Source organism: Pseudorca crassidens, chromosome 1, assembly GCF_039906515.1.
Source record: "Pseudorca crassidens isolate mPseCra1 chromosome 1, mPseCra1.hap1, whole genome shotgun sequence".
NCBI lineage: Eukaryota > Metazoa > Chordata > Mammalia > Artiodactyla > Delphinidae > Pseudorca > Pseudorca crassidens.
In genome coordinates this window covers 12,884,319-12,901,682 of record NC_090296.1, presented here as the reverse complement: position 1 = coordinate 12,901,682, position 17,364 = coordinate 12,884,319, and the positions used below count along the sequence as shown (strand labels likewise).

Below are 17,364 nucleotides of genomic sequence, written 5' to 3'. Positions count from 1 at the left end.
CAGGGATACCCAAGGGGCAAAGGCAAAGGGGCAAACGAGAGTGTTAGGGTGCCTGGGGGTGAGAAAGAACTCGGCTTCTTTGAAGACCTATAAGGAGACCTGCTAGGACCATAGTGTGAAAAGGAAATGTCAAGAGTAGAGGCGTAAGAGGTCAGCTGGACCCGAATTACCTATAAAATTAAACGATGAGCATTAGCGATGCAGACACAAAATGGATGAAAGGATCCAGAAACACGCAAATCTTCAGGATAAGGACAACCCAAAGTTTGCCTATCCTTTATAAAAGTTCTTAGCTAACCATAAAATGGGCATTCAAATCAACTTGTACGTTTCATAGGGCCCACAGGTGATGTTGACGACATCAGAGTCATTTGGTGGCATCCAAATTCAATGGATTGGTCCATCTGAGGACTAAGCTATGAAGTTATGCTAAAAAGATGCATGTGATCAATTTGAAATTTTTGTTTCAAAATTCGTGCCCAACCCTAAGTAAAGCTAAAATGGATATAAAACGCTCATTATAAAAGCTGAGGATTCTATAACCCTCAATCAGTCCAGGTGGATTCCAATTGTTAGTCTGGTGTCCGGAGTTAGATAAAATGAGGAAAAATGGCACGCTTAAATCTGTCACTAATGTGCTCTGCTTGGCTCTCAGGGTTAAAAAAGCAACTGAGCCAACATTTTAAAATCAGATTTCAAATAAAAATATGGACTTCTTAGCCTCTCTTAGAAAAGATCAGAGGATCCAGTAACAATGGGCCTTCCGGCAGCACTTGCTGTAGCTGGAATGGAGAATCAGTGGCTTCCCCTGACCTGCTTCATTCATCACCACAGCCATAAAAAAATGCTTCTCAAATTCACTCTGCATGTGAATCCCCTGGGGATCTTGTTAAAAATGCAGGTTCTGATCCAGTAGGTGGGAGTGTGGCCTGAAACTCTGCATTTCTCAGAAGCTCTGAGGGTGTAGATGCTCCAACCATACTTTGAATGCAAAGCTATAAATTAACAATAAACAAATAAAAACAAGTAAAAAATCAAACATTATCTTTATTTAATAATCTTTGATATTTAAAATACAACTCATCGAACATCCACATTAACAACAGTATCCTCAGTGTTCAACAGTGCTTTGGAAGCCCGGCTTTTCTAAGGACCAGACAGGAAGGCCTGTGTGTGTATTAACGGCAAAACAACTCAGACAGAGGAGCACACACAGAAGGGCTGCAGAGTTGGGTCCTGAGAAATGGCACTGCCACAGTGCACTTGTGTCATGGCCAAAAGAATGCTTTTTACTTCAGATGTTTTTTGGTAGCTGAATTTCAAAGTTTATTTGTACAGAACAGTGATTTTTGAAAAGTTATTCCTAGTAGTCCAGTGTTGTAGAAATTAGATAATCACATTCAAATGTATGTTTTCCTCTTTAAAAAAAATTCCTGAAAACATTCACCTTTGAAATGTGAAGGAGCCAAGTGAAGTGCTTCCTAAATGAATCAGGCATTTCCACATATATTTCACTAATGCTTCCCATTCCTAGTCTATGAATCCATAGTCTTAAAATATTTATTGATACACTATTATAATTAAACATGCCAGTTGCTATAAATTTAGAAGTGGTTACTAGCATTAATTCTTAAAATGCCAGACCATTTTGCAAAAAAATTAAAATAGCAGAGGTTTTCTTCAAATTAAAAAACAAAAAGATAAAAATTCAAGAATTAACCAACCATGTCAATAATCTTCTCATTCATGAGAGCAAAATGGAACAAAAATATTTTATGTATAAGACTTTAAAAAACAAGTTGGTTCATCTCTTTAGCAAAAGATGACGGTTATAAATGGACCAGAAATGAAGCAAAGTTTTTATTTTGAAAATATGAAAAATTACTTATATTGCTGAAATGATTAGTTAATCAATCTGGTTTTTCTTAATTAAGGTCACATCTGTAACATCTCCATGCTTGTTAGGGCCCAGCTACAACAAACAATTTACTTTGAAAGTAGTGGCCATAGACCTCTCCAATTGCAGATAAAGTTTTTAATAGAAAGTCATCAATATTAATAATTGAATCCTCTTAAGAATTTAAAACATCAAGATTTAGTTTTCATTCTAGGCTATTTCAATTATTATCATTATATTTTGCTTATGCACTGAGAATCAATCTTTTTTGAATTTGCACAGGTCCAATGGGCGAATTTTAAGACATTTAGTAAATCTTGGCACTAACTTAATACTATTTAAAAATAGTATCAAACATGCAGACATTAAAAATGTGACTTAAGCTCTTACTGGCATAAAATTTACTTTATTTGACTTAATATTAAATGAAACAATGTAGACTATGGGTAGTTTTGCCTATAGTGATCCTCAACTAGTTGAGTTTTTCCTCGTTAACTTTGGCATGAATAAAGTCTTAATTAAGAAAAATTAAGTTTTAAAGAAAAAAAGCACCTCCTTAAATATTCTGCAAATTGTAAACTATTTGGCCAAGATCTTAGAGCTGATATACAGTTTACCTGCAGCAACCTTTTCAAACAATTTTTTTTTTTTTTTTTTTTTTGCTGTACGTGGGCCTCTCACTGTTGCGGCCTCTCCCGTTGCGGAGCACAGGCTCTGGACGCGCAGGCTCAGTGGCCATGGCTCAGGGGCCTAGCCGCTCCGCGGCATGTGGGATCTTCCCGGACCGGGGCACAAACCCGTGTCCCCAGCATCGGCAGGTGGACTCTCAACCACTGTGCCACCAGGGAAGCCCCCTCAAACAATTTACATTACTGAAATATTCGTATGTTAATTACTATAAAAATGTACATTGATGGTTTAGATCAGATGTTAACTTCTCTGAATTTTTAAAACATAAATAACTACTTATTAAATCTATGACATCTATAAGTATGAAAGTGTTATTTCCAAAGATTGTTTAAACTTTACTTATAATACTAGCATTGTCATGGTACGTATTTTATCCCGGTAATACAAATTATACATTAGAAAAATGATACCAATAGTTTAAATATTAAACATTAAGGTGTTCCCAATTGGTAAAACAGAATGGAAATCTTTATATAAATAAAGTTCTTAGGACAGTGAATTGCATTGTTCCTGACTTGCAGGTGGTTTAAAGTAAACAGCACTTCCTGATGTGTGAACTATAGCTTTGTGTAACTTTAAAATTTTCTTACTGTGGTTATGAGCACTGGCATCTTTTCATACTGGCCAACTGATTAAGAAATGGAATCTAAATGTTCAGTTAAATATATGCCAATCCACACAAGATGGCAGTTCACTAGTGATTCTGAATCTGCCTGCCAAATATAACAATTTCACAACTAAATAAACACATTCAAATATATCCAGTGTGTGCTCAGCCCTGCTTTAAAAAAATCCCTAACAAACGAAGGTCAACATGCCACATTTCTTTAAGTGCTTTAACAAGGGTGTGTAATGTAAGAACTAACCCTAACTCTTAAGGTTAAAACTTAAATGTATATTCATTTTCTCATTTTTATATTAGGTAGCTCATCAATTTAAATATATGAAAAGTTTAACATAATTTTTCAATGGGAAAAGATACAGGCCGAATATCCATGGAAAATATGACTGGCATCCTTGGGATAACTACAGAAATGTCCAGTCTTAAAATATTTTGGTTTGTAAATCATAGGGAGTAGTAGGGAGTAGTATCAAACTCCAACATCCCTTGTAGTTCTAAAGTTTTGTAATTCTTCTAAAACATTTTCAATTGTCAAAAGAAAACTTTAGATTTTAAAAGAAAACCATCTAATTTTATGTAAGGGAAACTTCAGAAAACTTACTTGGCACAAAATAATGACTAAAAAAAAATCTGTCTCTATCCAAGAAAAAGCTATTTCATAATCATAAATAAAAGGCAGTTTTTCATCTCTTTTCAGTTAGCAATAAATCCTACATCAAAAATTTTTCCCTGATAAAATGTGTGTAGCCATACACCAGGATATGGCAACATATCATACTTTAATTTTCTAAGTTGTTCGCTGCAATTTCTTCTTAAATTTTAGCTTATGAACAATTCATCATTCAAAGGGGCTTCAAAAGGGGATGGAGAATGAAGGGGAGTAGATGACAGAATTTAAAAGGCCCATTTCAGAGAGACATGGTTAATTTTCACTGAAATCATCCCATTCTTGCATTGACCCAGCAAGAAACTCTGCATCCCAATTAAAGAATGTTTATCAAAACTAAAGACTTTCTTATTTACAGACCCAGTAAGTACTGTGACTTCTGTAATTCTAAGCTATTTAAACATGATGCACGTGTTAAATCACAGTATAAATTTAAATGTAGTTTTGTTGGTAAGTTATTTTCATGTTCTAGATCATTATCTCTGGCAAACTATACCTACTAAAAGATGTACAGCAGAAGCAGACATCTGCACTTCATGACTCAATTGTAAACAGGACAGCTCCAGTCACAAGAGGAAAAATAAAATGAAACTCCTACTAAAATTGAAGGCCAAATTTTATCTATCATACATTCATGGTGGGCACTGGATGTTGTTTTATAACAGTAGGAAACTTGCACACTATGCTTCTCCTGTTTTTCTTAATTGGAAAAGAAAAGGAAATAACAAGGTGCAGGAAAGAGGGTTACAGCAAACCTATACAGTTCTGACATAACTGAGAAGACATTCACAAAGCATTTGGGAAAGGATGTGCTCACACATTAACAAAATTCTCATTTATTCTCAAATACTTGTGCAGAGCTGATTTCAGAGTTTAGGAATGCACCAGAATCATGAAATAATGATCCCATCTTAGAGGGCTTAAAAAGCAAAACCTCAAGAAACATTACCATCTTTCAAAAGAGTTGTAGAAAGTAATGAAAACCACGTAGCAGAGAAACTGTGATCAGAGAAAATAACATGAGAAAACACCCAAGTGCACAATACATAGTCAGAGGGTAAACAGCTTAGCCTTCTGGAACTGTTACTATTATCAACACAGAGGAGACACTGTCCTAAAAGGTTAATTTGGTTAAAGAGAAATAAGAGCAACTTTTAGATGATGAAAGTCAGCCAAATTCCCTATGCAGAAGGGAGGAAAAGAAGATAAAATGTGGGGGAAAAGTTCTGTGGCAATAGCTGGTTATAATTAGTTGGTCTGCAAAAAGAGCCAAGAAAAATGCCCTAATTTTAAACATGTTAGATATTGCACACTCAAAAAAGAAAAAAGAACAGTTAGAAAACTATTTTAAATTTCTTTAATTGCTGAATGCCTCTTTGGCTAGTGTTTGGAGGATCGTTATTTAGTCCTACAACGGATGTATTTTTCACCCTCTCAACTTTTTGTTTGCAAACCACCTAAGTCTTATTTCCTCTGTTGAAAATTGTTCTCTTTGACACATTACCAAAATGGACCCTATGCTGTAAACACACAGGACAATATTGGAAAGACTGAATATCTAAATGATTTGTGAAAGGTATTATTTTTTTCCTTCCGTTTTGAAATTACTTCTAACAGTTTCTAAAGACATGGTCACAGCTGCCTGAAGCATGTCTTCTTCACTCATAGCATCACCTGTTGGGGATAAAACACATATTTCTTAGAAATTTCTAGAAAATTTCCAAAGTCATCAAAAGGTAAGCTCTTAGAAACTGTTTGACTACTATAGTTTCCTTTGTTGATTTTAAAAGTTTACATACAATAAAATCCACTTTTATAATTCTGTAAGTTTTGACAAATACGTAGAGTGGTATAACCATTATCATCACCCAGCTACAGAACCGTCCCACTGACCAAAAATATTCCCTCGCCCTGCCCCTTTGTAATCAATCCCCAAGCCCTACGTCTAGGCAACCACTGATCAGTTCTCTGCCCTACAGTTCTGCCTTTTCCTGCATGTCAACACAAATGGAATCATCATTATGTATGTAGCCTTTCAGTATGGCATCTTTCACGTAAAAGCATTCAGCTAAGGGGAAGAAAGTTTAACTTTCTATCGATGATGAATTAGTTTAAAAAAGTTTGTTCTGCGAAATAATTATTTACTCACAGGAAGGTGCAAAGATAGTTCAGAGAGGTCCTGTGTACACTCTGGCTAAATTTCACCTAATAATTAAATCTTACATACCTACAGCTCAAACCTAAATCTGAATATTGGGACTTCGTCATACATGTAGATTCGTGTAACCACTGCCACTGCAATCAAGACAGAGAACTGTACGGCACCATCAAGACCTCCCTCCTGCCATCCCTTTTGAGTCACACCCACTTCTCTTCCCCCCCACCTTCCCTAACTGCAGGCAGCCACTAATTTGCTTTCCATCTGTATAAATGTCGTTTTTAGAATGTTACACACATAGAATCATACAGTATAAGATCTTTTGAGATTTTTTTTTGCACTCAGCATAATGCCCTTGAGATGCATCCAAGCTGTTGCATGTGTCCACAGTTGGTTTCTTTTTAATCCCGAGTGGTATCCATGGTATGGAGGTACCGCAGCGTGTTTAACCATTCACCTACTGTAGGACATTTGTTTTTTTCCAGTTTTTGATCATGACAAATAAAGCTGCTATGAACATTCATGTACAGGTTTTTGCATGGATGGAAGTTTTCATTTCTCTGGTATTAAATGGGAATATAACTGCTGGTTGCATGGTCAATGTATGTTCAGTTTTTATAGAAATTACCAAATTATTTTCCAGAGTGGCTATACCAGTTCAAATGAAAGTTAGAAGTCTTACCTCCCTTTAGTTTCCCCTGTTTATAACTACCTTAAGTACTTCCTATATTTTACGCTAAAAACCAAATCAATGTTACAATTCTTCCTTCAGTTATCAAATGTAATTTAGAAAACTGAAAAGGAAATTCTGTTGTGCTTACCCATATTTCTATTCTTTCTACTGTTCTTTGTTCCTTCTTGATGTTTCAAAATTACTTTTTAACAGTTCTGTTTAGAGAATTCCTTTAGCCATTATTTTCCCCTTCATTCCTGAAGAAAATTTCATGAATTCTGGGTTGAGACTTCTCTTCTTTCAGCACTTGAAAAATGTCTGTCACTTCCTTCTGACCTCCACGATTTCAGATGAGAAATCTGATGTCACGCAAATTGCTGTAGGCAAGCTGTTTCTAGCTGATTTTAAGATTTTTTTTTTCGTCTTCAGTTTTCAGAAGTTAGACTACGATGTGTTTTGGCATGGATTTCTTTGGGTTTATTCTGTTTGAGGTTCACTCAGCTTTTAGAATCTGTAGGTTGGTACCTTTTGCCAAATTTGGGGAATTTTCAGCTATTATTTCTTTAAATACTCTTTCAGCTCTACCCTCTTTCTCATCTCCTTCTGGAACTCTCATGGCACAAATGTTAGATCTTCCCCACAGGTCTCAGGCTCTGTTAATTTTTTCCAGTCTAATTCTCTTTGTTGCTCAGAATGGGTAATATCTACTGTTCTGTCGAGTTCACACTGATTCTTTTCTCTGTCCTTCCATCCACCTGTTGGGTCTGTCCACTGAGTTTCAAAATTTCAGTTATTGTTATTTTTCAGTTCTAAAATTTCTATTTGGTTCTTCTTTATATCTTCTATCTCTTTCCTAAGGCTATTTTTTTCAGTTGTTTCAAGCATGTTCATTACTGCTCACTGGAGCATTTTATGATGGCTGCTAATTTAAAATCCTTGCCGGATAATTCTAACATCAGTGTCATTTTGGTGATGGTGTCTACTGATTGTCTTTTCTCATTCAAGTTGAAATTTTCTAGGCTCTTGATATAACAAGTGATTTTTAAGTGAATCCTGGATATTTGGGGTATTATAAGAATGTGAATCTTATTTTTTTTAATAAATAAATAAATTTATTTATTTATTTATTTTTGGCTGCGTTGGGTCTTCGTTGCTGCACGCAGGCTTTCTCTAGTTGTGGCGAGCGAGGGCTACTCTTTGTTGTGGTGCATATGGGCTTCTCATCGTGGTGGCTTCTCTTATGGCGGAGCATGGGCTCTAGGCGCATGGGCTTCAGTAGTTGTGGCACACAGACTCGGCAGTTGTGGCTCGCGGGCTCTAGAGCGCAGGCTCCGTAGTTGTGGCGCACAGGCTTAGTTGCTCTGCGGCATGTGGGATCTTCCCGGACCAGGGCTTGAACCCGTGTCCCCTGCATTGGCAGGCGGATTCTTAACCACTGCGCCTCCAGGCAAGTCCCGTGAATCTTATTTAAATCTCCTCTTTCAGCAGGCCTCCTCTGACATGAGCACCAGTGGCAGAAAAGGGGTGGTGCCCTGCTGCTTCTGGATGGGGAGAGGGTGTGTGTGACCACTACTGTTGAACATCCGTGGGAGTTCCGGCTTCCCACTGATACCTGCCTGATTGGGAGGGGTTGGAATGCCTCGTTACTGCTTCTCACTGGCACTGTGGGGGTGGTCTCCTCATTACTGCCTCAAATCAGTGATGGCCTGACTCTCCACTACACCTCTTCTGACATCACCCAGGCGACAAGCCAGAAGGATGCCTCTTTATTGCTGGGTGGAAGTCCAGGCTCCCTAAGACCACTGACACCATGGGAAAGGGGGCATCATTGTCTCCTGGAGGAAAAGAAAATCCCAGCTCTCCACTTGGCTTTTTCTGACACCACTCTGGCCCAGAGAGGCGGGAGATGTGCCTCATTACGTTACTTGGCCTTTGTCAATGGGGTAGGGTGGCAGTAGGACCAGTTTATTTACCTAGTCCAGGCTGGCTGGACTAGAGTGTTTATTATCTAAAAGTTTTTGTCTTGCCAAGTATTCCCTTTTCGCTCCATAGAGCAGGCTTTTCTTGGGGCAAAAAGAAAATCCAGAATACTGACCACTATGTCTTCCTCTAGTCCTGAGCTTCTCAGCCCGTCTGTCTTCTACCTTTCAGATTCTTCTTATATTTGTTTTATACAAATGTCTGGGGTTGTTAGCTATACTTAGCAGAATGATTAGGGAAAAGTACCCATTCATTCCTTTTTATTGCTAATAGTAGTCCACTGTTTGGATGTAGCACAGTTTCTGTGGCATGTACCAGCTGAAGGACAACATGTAAGCAGTTTCCAGTTTGGGGCTATTACGAACAAAGCTGCTGTAAGGACTCATGTACAAGATTTTGTGTGAACCTAAATTTTCTTTTCTCTTGGTTATATACCTAGGAGTGCGACTACTGGATCACATGGTTAAGTGTACGTTTAAGTTTTTAAGAAAATACTAAACCGTTTTCCAAAATTGCTGTACCATTTTATGTTCCTACTAACAATGTATGAGTCCCAGTTGCTCTGATTCTTGCCGCATTTGGTATTGTTAATTTAATTTTTTATTAAGCCATTCTTGTAGGTGTGTAATGGTGTCTCATTGTGGGTTTAATTTGCATTTCCCTAATGACTAGTGATGTTGAGCATGTTTTCATGTGCTATTTGTCATCCATATATTTGGTGAAGTGTCTGTTCAAATCCTTCACTCATCTTTTTGAATTGTTTTCTTATTTTAGTTTTGAGAGTTCTTTACATATTCTACTTAAAAGTTCTTTGTCATGTACAGTTTCCTTCTCACTCGATTTCTACTACCAATAATTGGCCAAAGTTTAAGACCTATTATTAAACCAAGGCCTGAGGAGTAACTCTAGATTTCTCTGTTGTAATCTGGACTACACTCAGGTGTTTTCAGTTTTCCCAGTGGTAAAATGAACTTATTTTCCACCTACTAATATTCATTATCTCTGAGAAACTTTTGGAGAATGTACGAATTACTGTGAAGTTGCAAGTGATGTTTACAATTTTAAAGCAAAACATTGCTTAAGTGCTTCAAGGGCACTTAAGGATACACACTAAGGAGTTAGCCTACTCCTTAAGCCAAGAAGGTTTGGTACATTACCAATTCCTTCAAGAGTGTCAATATAATGAAAGCGAGGAGAAAAAAAAGCCTATAAAGCCAAAAATCACATGGAGTCTGGGTGTCAAACAGAGCATGCAGGTAACAAATGGGATATGCGATCAGAGAGGCGTACCTAGATCACTGTCAAGTGCTCCTGAACTTGTGTTCGGCTTTTCACATGGATGTCCTGGTGGATCTTGCTGCTGCTGCTGCCTGAAACATTCAAGAGTGAATGTGTATTTAAAAAACAAAACCTAAGAATAAATATGCCACGAGAAAAAATATTCACGTGGAAAATAAACGGTTCCACACAACAGAAGAGTCACTGGCATGAACACCACAAAAGAAGGCAAGAGCAAGCAGTCTGATAGAAAACAAACTTATGGTTACCAAAGGGGAAGGGGGGGGAATAAATTAGGAGTTAGGGATTCATAGATACACCTACTATATATAAAATACATAAACAAGATCCTACTGGATAGCACAGGGAACTATATTCAATATCTTGTAATAACCTCTAATGGATGTAATAACCTCTAATGGAATCTGAAAAAGAATATATATATCTAAAACTCAATCACTTTGCTCTATATTTGAAATTAATACAACATTATAATCAACTATACTTCAATTTAAAAAAAAGAGCAATCAGTCTCATATAAATTACTGAAAAGCATCACAGTTCTGATCCTAGAAAACTTAGAAAATTCGAATTTATCAGGCAAATTAATGGGTAGGTATTTTCACCACAAAAATAACACATTGTACAAAAGGAGTCACTGGTAGCTATTTCGGGGTTTTTTTGTTTTTTTTCCGGTACGCGGGCCTCTCACCGCTGCAGCCTCTCCCGTTGCGGAGCACAGGCTCCGGACGTGCAGGCTCAGCAGCCATGGCTCACGGGCCCAGCCGCTCCGCGGCATGTGGGATCTTCCCAGACCAGGGCACGAACCCGTGTCCCCTGCATCGGCAGGCAGACTCTCAACCACCACGCCACCAGGGAAGCCCTGTTGCTTATATTTAAAACACAGGATTAAGAGGGACCCCGGTCCGGGTCTGTGGTATTCAGAGCTGGAGAAGGCATTAATAACACTGACATATACCTGTAGGCTACTTCACAGTTTACAGAACAGTTTTACACACTGCCTCATCTGATGCACATAACATGTGAGTTAAGGTTTTACAATGACATAGCTGACACAGCAGAGTTTTGCTCAGGGTTTTATGATAGGTACCATGGATTTGGAGATTACCACTGGAAAAAATATCATGGCTACGAAAATATCAGTTAACAACTCTTACTCATAAACTATGAATTTGCAACAGGTAGACTTTCAACAGCATTTTCATGCTTAATGCATGAACACTGTGGCTACTATATTAAGTGTGAAGCTTCAAACACTCTACAGGAAAAAAAAACAACCTATACATTTCAATGAAAAACAAATTAGCACCAGGGTCAGTTTGGAAAGAATCAGAGGGAAGAAACGGCTCCATAACCTTAGAGCCAAGTTCTCCAAAATAGAAGGTATTGAGACAAGGACCCATATAGGTGTAGTAATCAGGAATTCTACTGAAAAGCAAAAATTAGTTTCTCAGCTCCTTCACTAATGAGTCCTACAAGATTCTGAATGCTAGCCAAAGTTAAAAAGAAACCCCAAGAAGTTAGCTCTTAACTCTAGTCAGCAACAAGTAACTGTAAAATATTCTCTAGTTCTACTCAAGTTCTCACCAGTATTTTCAAGGCCAAACCAGGAGGCAGAGGATAGTAAGGCGAAGCTGGAAACCATCACAGTACTTTCTTACCCAATCAACTGCCCCCAGTCAGAAAGGAGACTCAAACATTTAAAAAAGGGTGCAACGTTGAATAAAACACCTGCATTAGTTATAGCTGGCATTGCGCTTGTTACAACTTACTTAGTCATTATGGAATGTTACTGCATTATCCTTCGTATTCTAAAAAGTTTAACTCATTGGAAATTCTACATTTTTAATCCAAAAAAATCTAAAAACCTTTTTTTTAAAAAAAAGAGGGATTTGTTTTTATATTTTAAAGACATTTTCTTTTTCTTACACGTACTTGTGAATTTTATAGTTTCTCTATAAAGTATGTCTGTTTGGACCATTTTATTCTGGAAAAAATTGAAGTCTGAAAAAAAGCATGGCAGAAGTATCACTTGGAAACTGTTCTGGAGAGCAGTTTAGAAATCTGTACCAAGGCCTTAAAAATGTTCATGTCCTTTAACTTAGTAATCTGAAATTCTCAGAATAATTAGCAGAAATGATGAGAGATTTGCGGCATAAAGTCAATACAAGGATTGTTCATTGCATTATTAATTATAATAGCAAAAATCAAAAGGTTCATAAACTGTGATACATAAATTCATTTTATGAAATATAACATAGCCTATTACAAAGAATATTTAGTATCATGGGAAAATGGGTATAACTGATATACAATATATGGGCGTTTGTGTGACTAGAAGCGTATGACTGCCAAAACACTCACATCAGTTATTAAAGGTAGGATTATGTTTTTTTAATTTAGATATTTCTAAAAATAAAATTTCCAAAATATTATTTTTTATTGATTTAAAGCTATTTTTAGCAATAACTAGATAGTTGATGATATTATAGAACTACCATTAATAATCATCATGTGATAATTATTCCATTATTGTATGACAAGAGCATTTGGCTATATTAAGAAAAAAACATATATTTTAGAGACACACACAGAAATTAATACAGATGCAGTAGGATGATTTAGATTTGTTACAAAATAATCCCACCCTGGGGCTGGGAGAGTAGAAAGCATGGGAGATGGGGGCATAAAAAAAAACAAGATGGCCCATGTGCTGATATCTGTTAAATCTGGGCAACAGATAAATAGGGGTTCCTTATGCTGGTTTCTCTACTTTTATATAAATTTGAAGTTTATCATAATTAAAAAATAAAAAAAGTTAATTTTAAAATTTAAAAGGGAGTGACAAGCACTAATAAGCACTATTTTGAAATTTTATACATAATTAAATCCATTAATCTATCACTGAATAAAGACTAGAAATATCTCACATTAAGAGGATGTCAGTTGATCAGAACTTTCCTTCATATACTTCTGAGCTGTGACTTAAAAAAAAAAAACAGAAAACAAAGTAAATATTATCTTCATTATACCATCAAATGTAAAATGCTCTAACATTCTATATACTACTAAAGTACTACCAACTCTGATGTGTACGAGTCTTCTGAATTGCAGAGATGTTGACATGTGAAAAAATGTGCACCTTAGAATTGTTGAAATATAGTAAATAATAGGCCAGACTCAGCCACTGGCCTTTGTTTTCTGACCTGGGATCAGAGGATCTGAGTATCATTATAGATCTTGTGATCTTAAGATGAAGTTATATCATTAAAAAAAGAAAAAGGGATGAAGACGTGAGTGACAGTTACTGGAAAGGATAATTTTATAGGTGAAATTTCTATTTTGAAAGCACTTATAAACCTGGGCACAAAGTTAGGTTTTAGGAGCTGATGATTCAGATTTATGGTTACCCTCATGTCCCTGATGCTGATGGGCCTGCAGTACCCCGCTACTGTGGCAATGAGTGGAGCAATTAACCATCACTTCTATTTGGGGGTGTGTTCCCCTACCGCAAATGCTGTTTTTCCTATTAATTCACAGGAGAACTTCGCAGGGTTGGTCCAAGTAACCAAGAAGTACATTCAAAGGATCATTAGGCTTTGCTCTTGCCTTGACCCAATTCCATTTTCCTTTTGATGACGAATTTTACAGGGTTTCCTTCACCCTATTTCATGTAAATTTAATTAGTACTGGGGCAAAGTTTTCCCCTAAAACTATATTTGATTTCACAGTTTATTAGCTACAAATTTTTATTTTTATTTATTTATTTATTTATTTATTTATTTTGCGGTACACGGGCCTCTCACTGCTGTGGCCTCTCCCGTTGTGGAGCACAGGCTCCGGACGCGCAGGCTCAGCGGCCATGGCTCACGGGCCCAGCCGCTCCACGGCATGTGGGATCTTCCCGGACCGGGGCACGAACCCGTGTCCCCTGCATCGGCAGGCGGACTCTCAATCACTGCACCACCAGGGAAGCCCTACCTACAAATTTTTAAAAAATACATTTAAATGCTCATAGGGTCAGGCAGTAACCAGTATTTTAAAAAAGGAGAGAACCCTCAATAAATGGTTTAAGTCAAAGCTGTATGTTTACAAATAGACAAAACAGCCAAGGTAAATATTAAATATGCAATTTTAATATTGTACCAACTACTTTACTTTTCAAAGTAGGCTTCTCTTCTCTTCCGTAGCTCTTCTGAAGTAAGATGTGTACCTGACGTCTGTGGAGTATCTTGACATATATTTCTGGAAGTACCTGAAAACAAAATAAAACAGAACAAAATACTATTTTATTTACCAATTCAAGCAATAATAGTTTATACTTATGTGAAGGAACTTTCGATAAGTTTTGTTCTCAAAAATATTCTGTACCATTCTGTAAATGTAAGAAAGGCTCTGAAAGTCTCAGGGAGAATCTGAATAAGGCAGTTCAAATCTAACCTGTGTCCACTGCAGCCAAAGCTGTTACCCATCTGTGATGTAGTGGATGTGAGGAGGTAAGCCCAACGACCAACTTGGCAGGAGAAATAATTAACGCCACACTTGTGTGCTCTCTTATTAGAAACGAATCTGCACTTTCAAAGGCAAAGAATTCCTAGAAGCAACTCAAAGTGGGTGATCATAAAACAAACTCATTCTCTGCATCCCTCTATCCTGAAACATTTGGGTACTACAACAACTTAAGTATGTTTCCATGTTCTCACTTCATTATTGCACCAATCAGAGATTCTGCACAAACTGTGAAATAAAGTGGAAAGGAAAGGAAAGTACACAGAAATATCTAAAACTATTAAAGCTGGTGTCTGTCCATTACTGGGCTAATCTAGCAAGGCTCTACTAATCCAAAATGGGCCTGCACACCATATGGACTACTCATGAGCCTCCTGGCACACCTGTGAATTCCTTATTTAAATATTTAAGGAATTCAATTGACAAGTAATTTCATTAGAAAGTAGAAGGCAAATTCACATTAGACAAAATCAAAACTATCAAAAAAGAAAAAGAAAAGAAAACCCCTCACACTTTTAAGTAAGCCCCTTTGAACAACATCCCAGACAACTCCCTCAGCTTGGATTCCCTGAGGGATGCATCTTTACTCTCAGCTGATGGGCTTATATCACTAAAAAAGTGGGCTCACTGAAGTGGGCTTAAGCTGTAAGCTGCACAGCCACTAATTGTTAGAGTTTTGTAAAATCAATTTACTTTCTCTGTCCAGGCCTTCCTTCGTGTGCACTAGCATACATTTTTAGAACAGTTGGTCTGGGTAAGGGCCCACTGACCTCACAATGATTAACCTCAGTTTGCTACTGTGTTAGCACAGTATTATAACCAAGTGGAATAACCAGAAATAAAAATAAAACTAGTCCTAATATAACACAAGTCGTAAAAAGTTGTTTTAAAAGAAATCTAAAAAACAATAACTGATTGTACATAGCTATTGCTTCTGCAGTGATTGTCCAAGAACTTCTACCAATAGTACATTAACTTCCAGAAGAACCAAGAATGATCTGAATCAATTCTTCAACAGTGAATAAAGTATGTGTTGGAATGTCCATACCTTGCATGCTGAGCTGAATGGCCCTGCGGAGATCTGCTTCTTCATCTTCCAAGTCAATTTCTTGGCGACTTAGTGCCAGAGCCCTCTGCAAATCCTCCTCATCTTCGTCTAACATTCCTGATCCATCGTTTGCTTCTAAGACGCGTTCTAGATCTGTTTTCTGGACTCTAAAGAAAAAAAGCACTAAAAATAACTGCAGACCACTCTTCTATTTTACATATAACAGAGACATTTATAAACCAAAGATTTTTATGTAAGTCAAAACTTACACATTTTCTGGCAGATAAGGTCTAATAATATAAAGGTTTTACTATGATGTGAATCTAAGTATATTTAAATAATTCAGAGTTGATCCATGGTTAAACCAATAAACTTCACTAAAACATAAAGGTCTAAAAAAAATCACCAATAATAAAAGGACCTCATCTTCAGTGTAAGCACGAAAATTTAATTTTTGTAATGAAATACTATCATATATTCCATACTGCAAGCTCAATTTTACCTTTGTTCTTTGAGTTGTGCTAATTCTTCTCCAATAAGTTTTGGTCGATGCATCTGTTGGACCCTGATCATCTGTAGGAGTTGGTCAGCTTCACAGTCTGGCAGATCACCCTTAACAACAAATATAGAATAACCTAAAAAAAAAAAAAGGCAAAAATAAACTAAAACAGTTAGCAAGTGATTCAAAATTGATTAAAAATGACAGCAGGGCTTCCCTGGCAGCGCAGTGGTTGAGAGTCCACCTGCCGATGCAGGGGACACAGGTTCGTGACCTGGTCTGGGAGGATCCCACATGCCGTGGAGCGGCTGGGCCCGTGGGCCATGGCCACTGAGCCTGTGCATCCGGAGCCTGTGCTCCGCAACAGGAGAGGCCACAACAGTGAGAGGCCCGCGTACCGCAAAAAAAAAAAAATGACAGCAGATAGAGAGGCAGCACAGAGCAGTGGAGTGAGGACACAGACTGAGGAGTCAGGAGTACCTGGGTTCAAATAATGATTCTTACGCTTACTAGTGGGGTGATCTAGAACAAATTACATAGTCTCTGAACCTTGCTTTCTTCACTTGTAAAATGGGAAGAGCCATCTCACAGAGTGACTATGAGAAATAATCGAATCTGTAAAGGGATCTACTAAAACAGTGCCTGACCAAGTAGGTTACACTAAATGATACCAGAGAGGCAAGGAAAGGAATAAGGAAGAGCAAGGAATCTGGAATCAGATGACCTGGGTTTTAATCCCCTATCTATTTCCTAGCTGCCTGGCCTCTGGTAAACCCCTTTACCCATCTAGGTCTTGGTTTCTTCAACTGCTACATAGATTATACTGTACCTTCCTTGGAGGGCTATTTGAGGACACAATCAGAGGATGTGTGTAATAATGTGTAATATGGGTAAAATGAGTCATCTGTGGAAACAGCTGCCCCTGACCCTGACACTGACACATACACATCCCTCCAAACTGAAAACAGGAGCTGGAAAGCCAATATCCCAAATCTAGTCAAGGTGTTGAAGATGCAGTTCATGTTTTGAAAAAATTACACCGGCCCAGTGTAATTTTTTATAAATACGATTCTAGAAAGCCAGGGTTTTCCCAGCTGGATACGCCACACAATAGCTAAATAAGGGTGGGCTACACCTAAGTCACTCTAATCAATTTATGTTTTTCTTCATTTCTTATTTTTGGCTGCACCACGTGGCATGTGGGATCTTAGTTCCCCGAACAGGGATCGAACCCGTGCCCCTGCATTGAAGTGCAGAGTCCTAACCACTGGACCTCCAGGGAAGTCCCTCAATTTACATTTTTCTACCATAAATTTTCTTCA

The 17,364-nt window shown here is 37.5% G+C and overlaps 1 protein-coding gene across 7 annotated transcripts in view; it reads right to left on the bottom strand.

The window, feature by feature from the left end:
- Positions 1 to 1,027: 1,027 nt before the first annotated feature.
- The window catches only part of ATXN3 (ataxin 3), a 33,239-nt gene continuing 16,902 nt past the window's right edge, over positions 1,028 to 17,364 (bottom strand). For 3 of the 7 annotated variants that reach the window (XM_067727418.1, XM_067727419.1, XM_067727428.1), the window contains 5 exons: positions 16,046 to 16,178; positions 15,544 to 15,710; positions 14,145 to 14,241; positions 9,978 to 10,057; positions 1,028 to 5,550 (listed from right to left, as the gene is read on the bottom strand). In XM_067727418.1, coding sequence (XP_067583519.1) covers positions 5,456 to 5,550; positions 9,978 to 10,057; positions 14,145 to 14,241; positions 15,544 to 15,710; positions 16,046 to 16,178 — 572 coding nt within the window. In that variant the 3' untranslated portion in view covers positions 1,028 to 5,455. The other 4 variants (XM_067727455.1, XM_067727437.1, XM_067727466.1 and 1 more) reach the window with 4 other exon arrangements.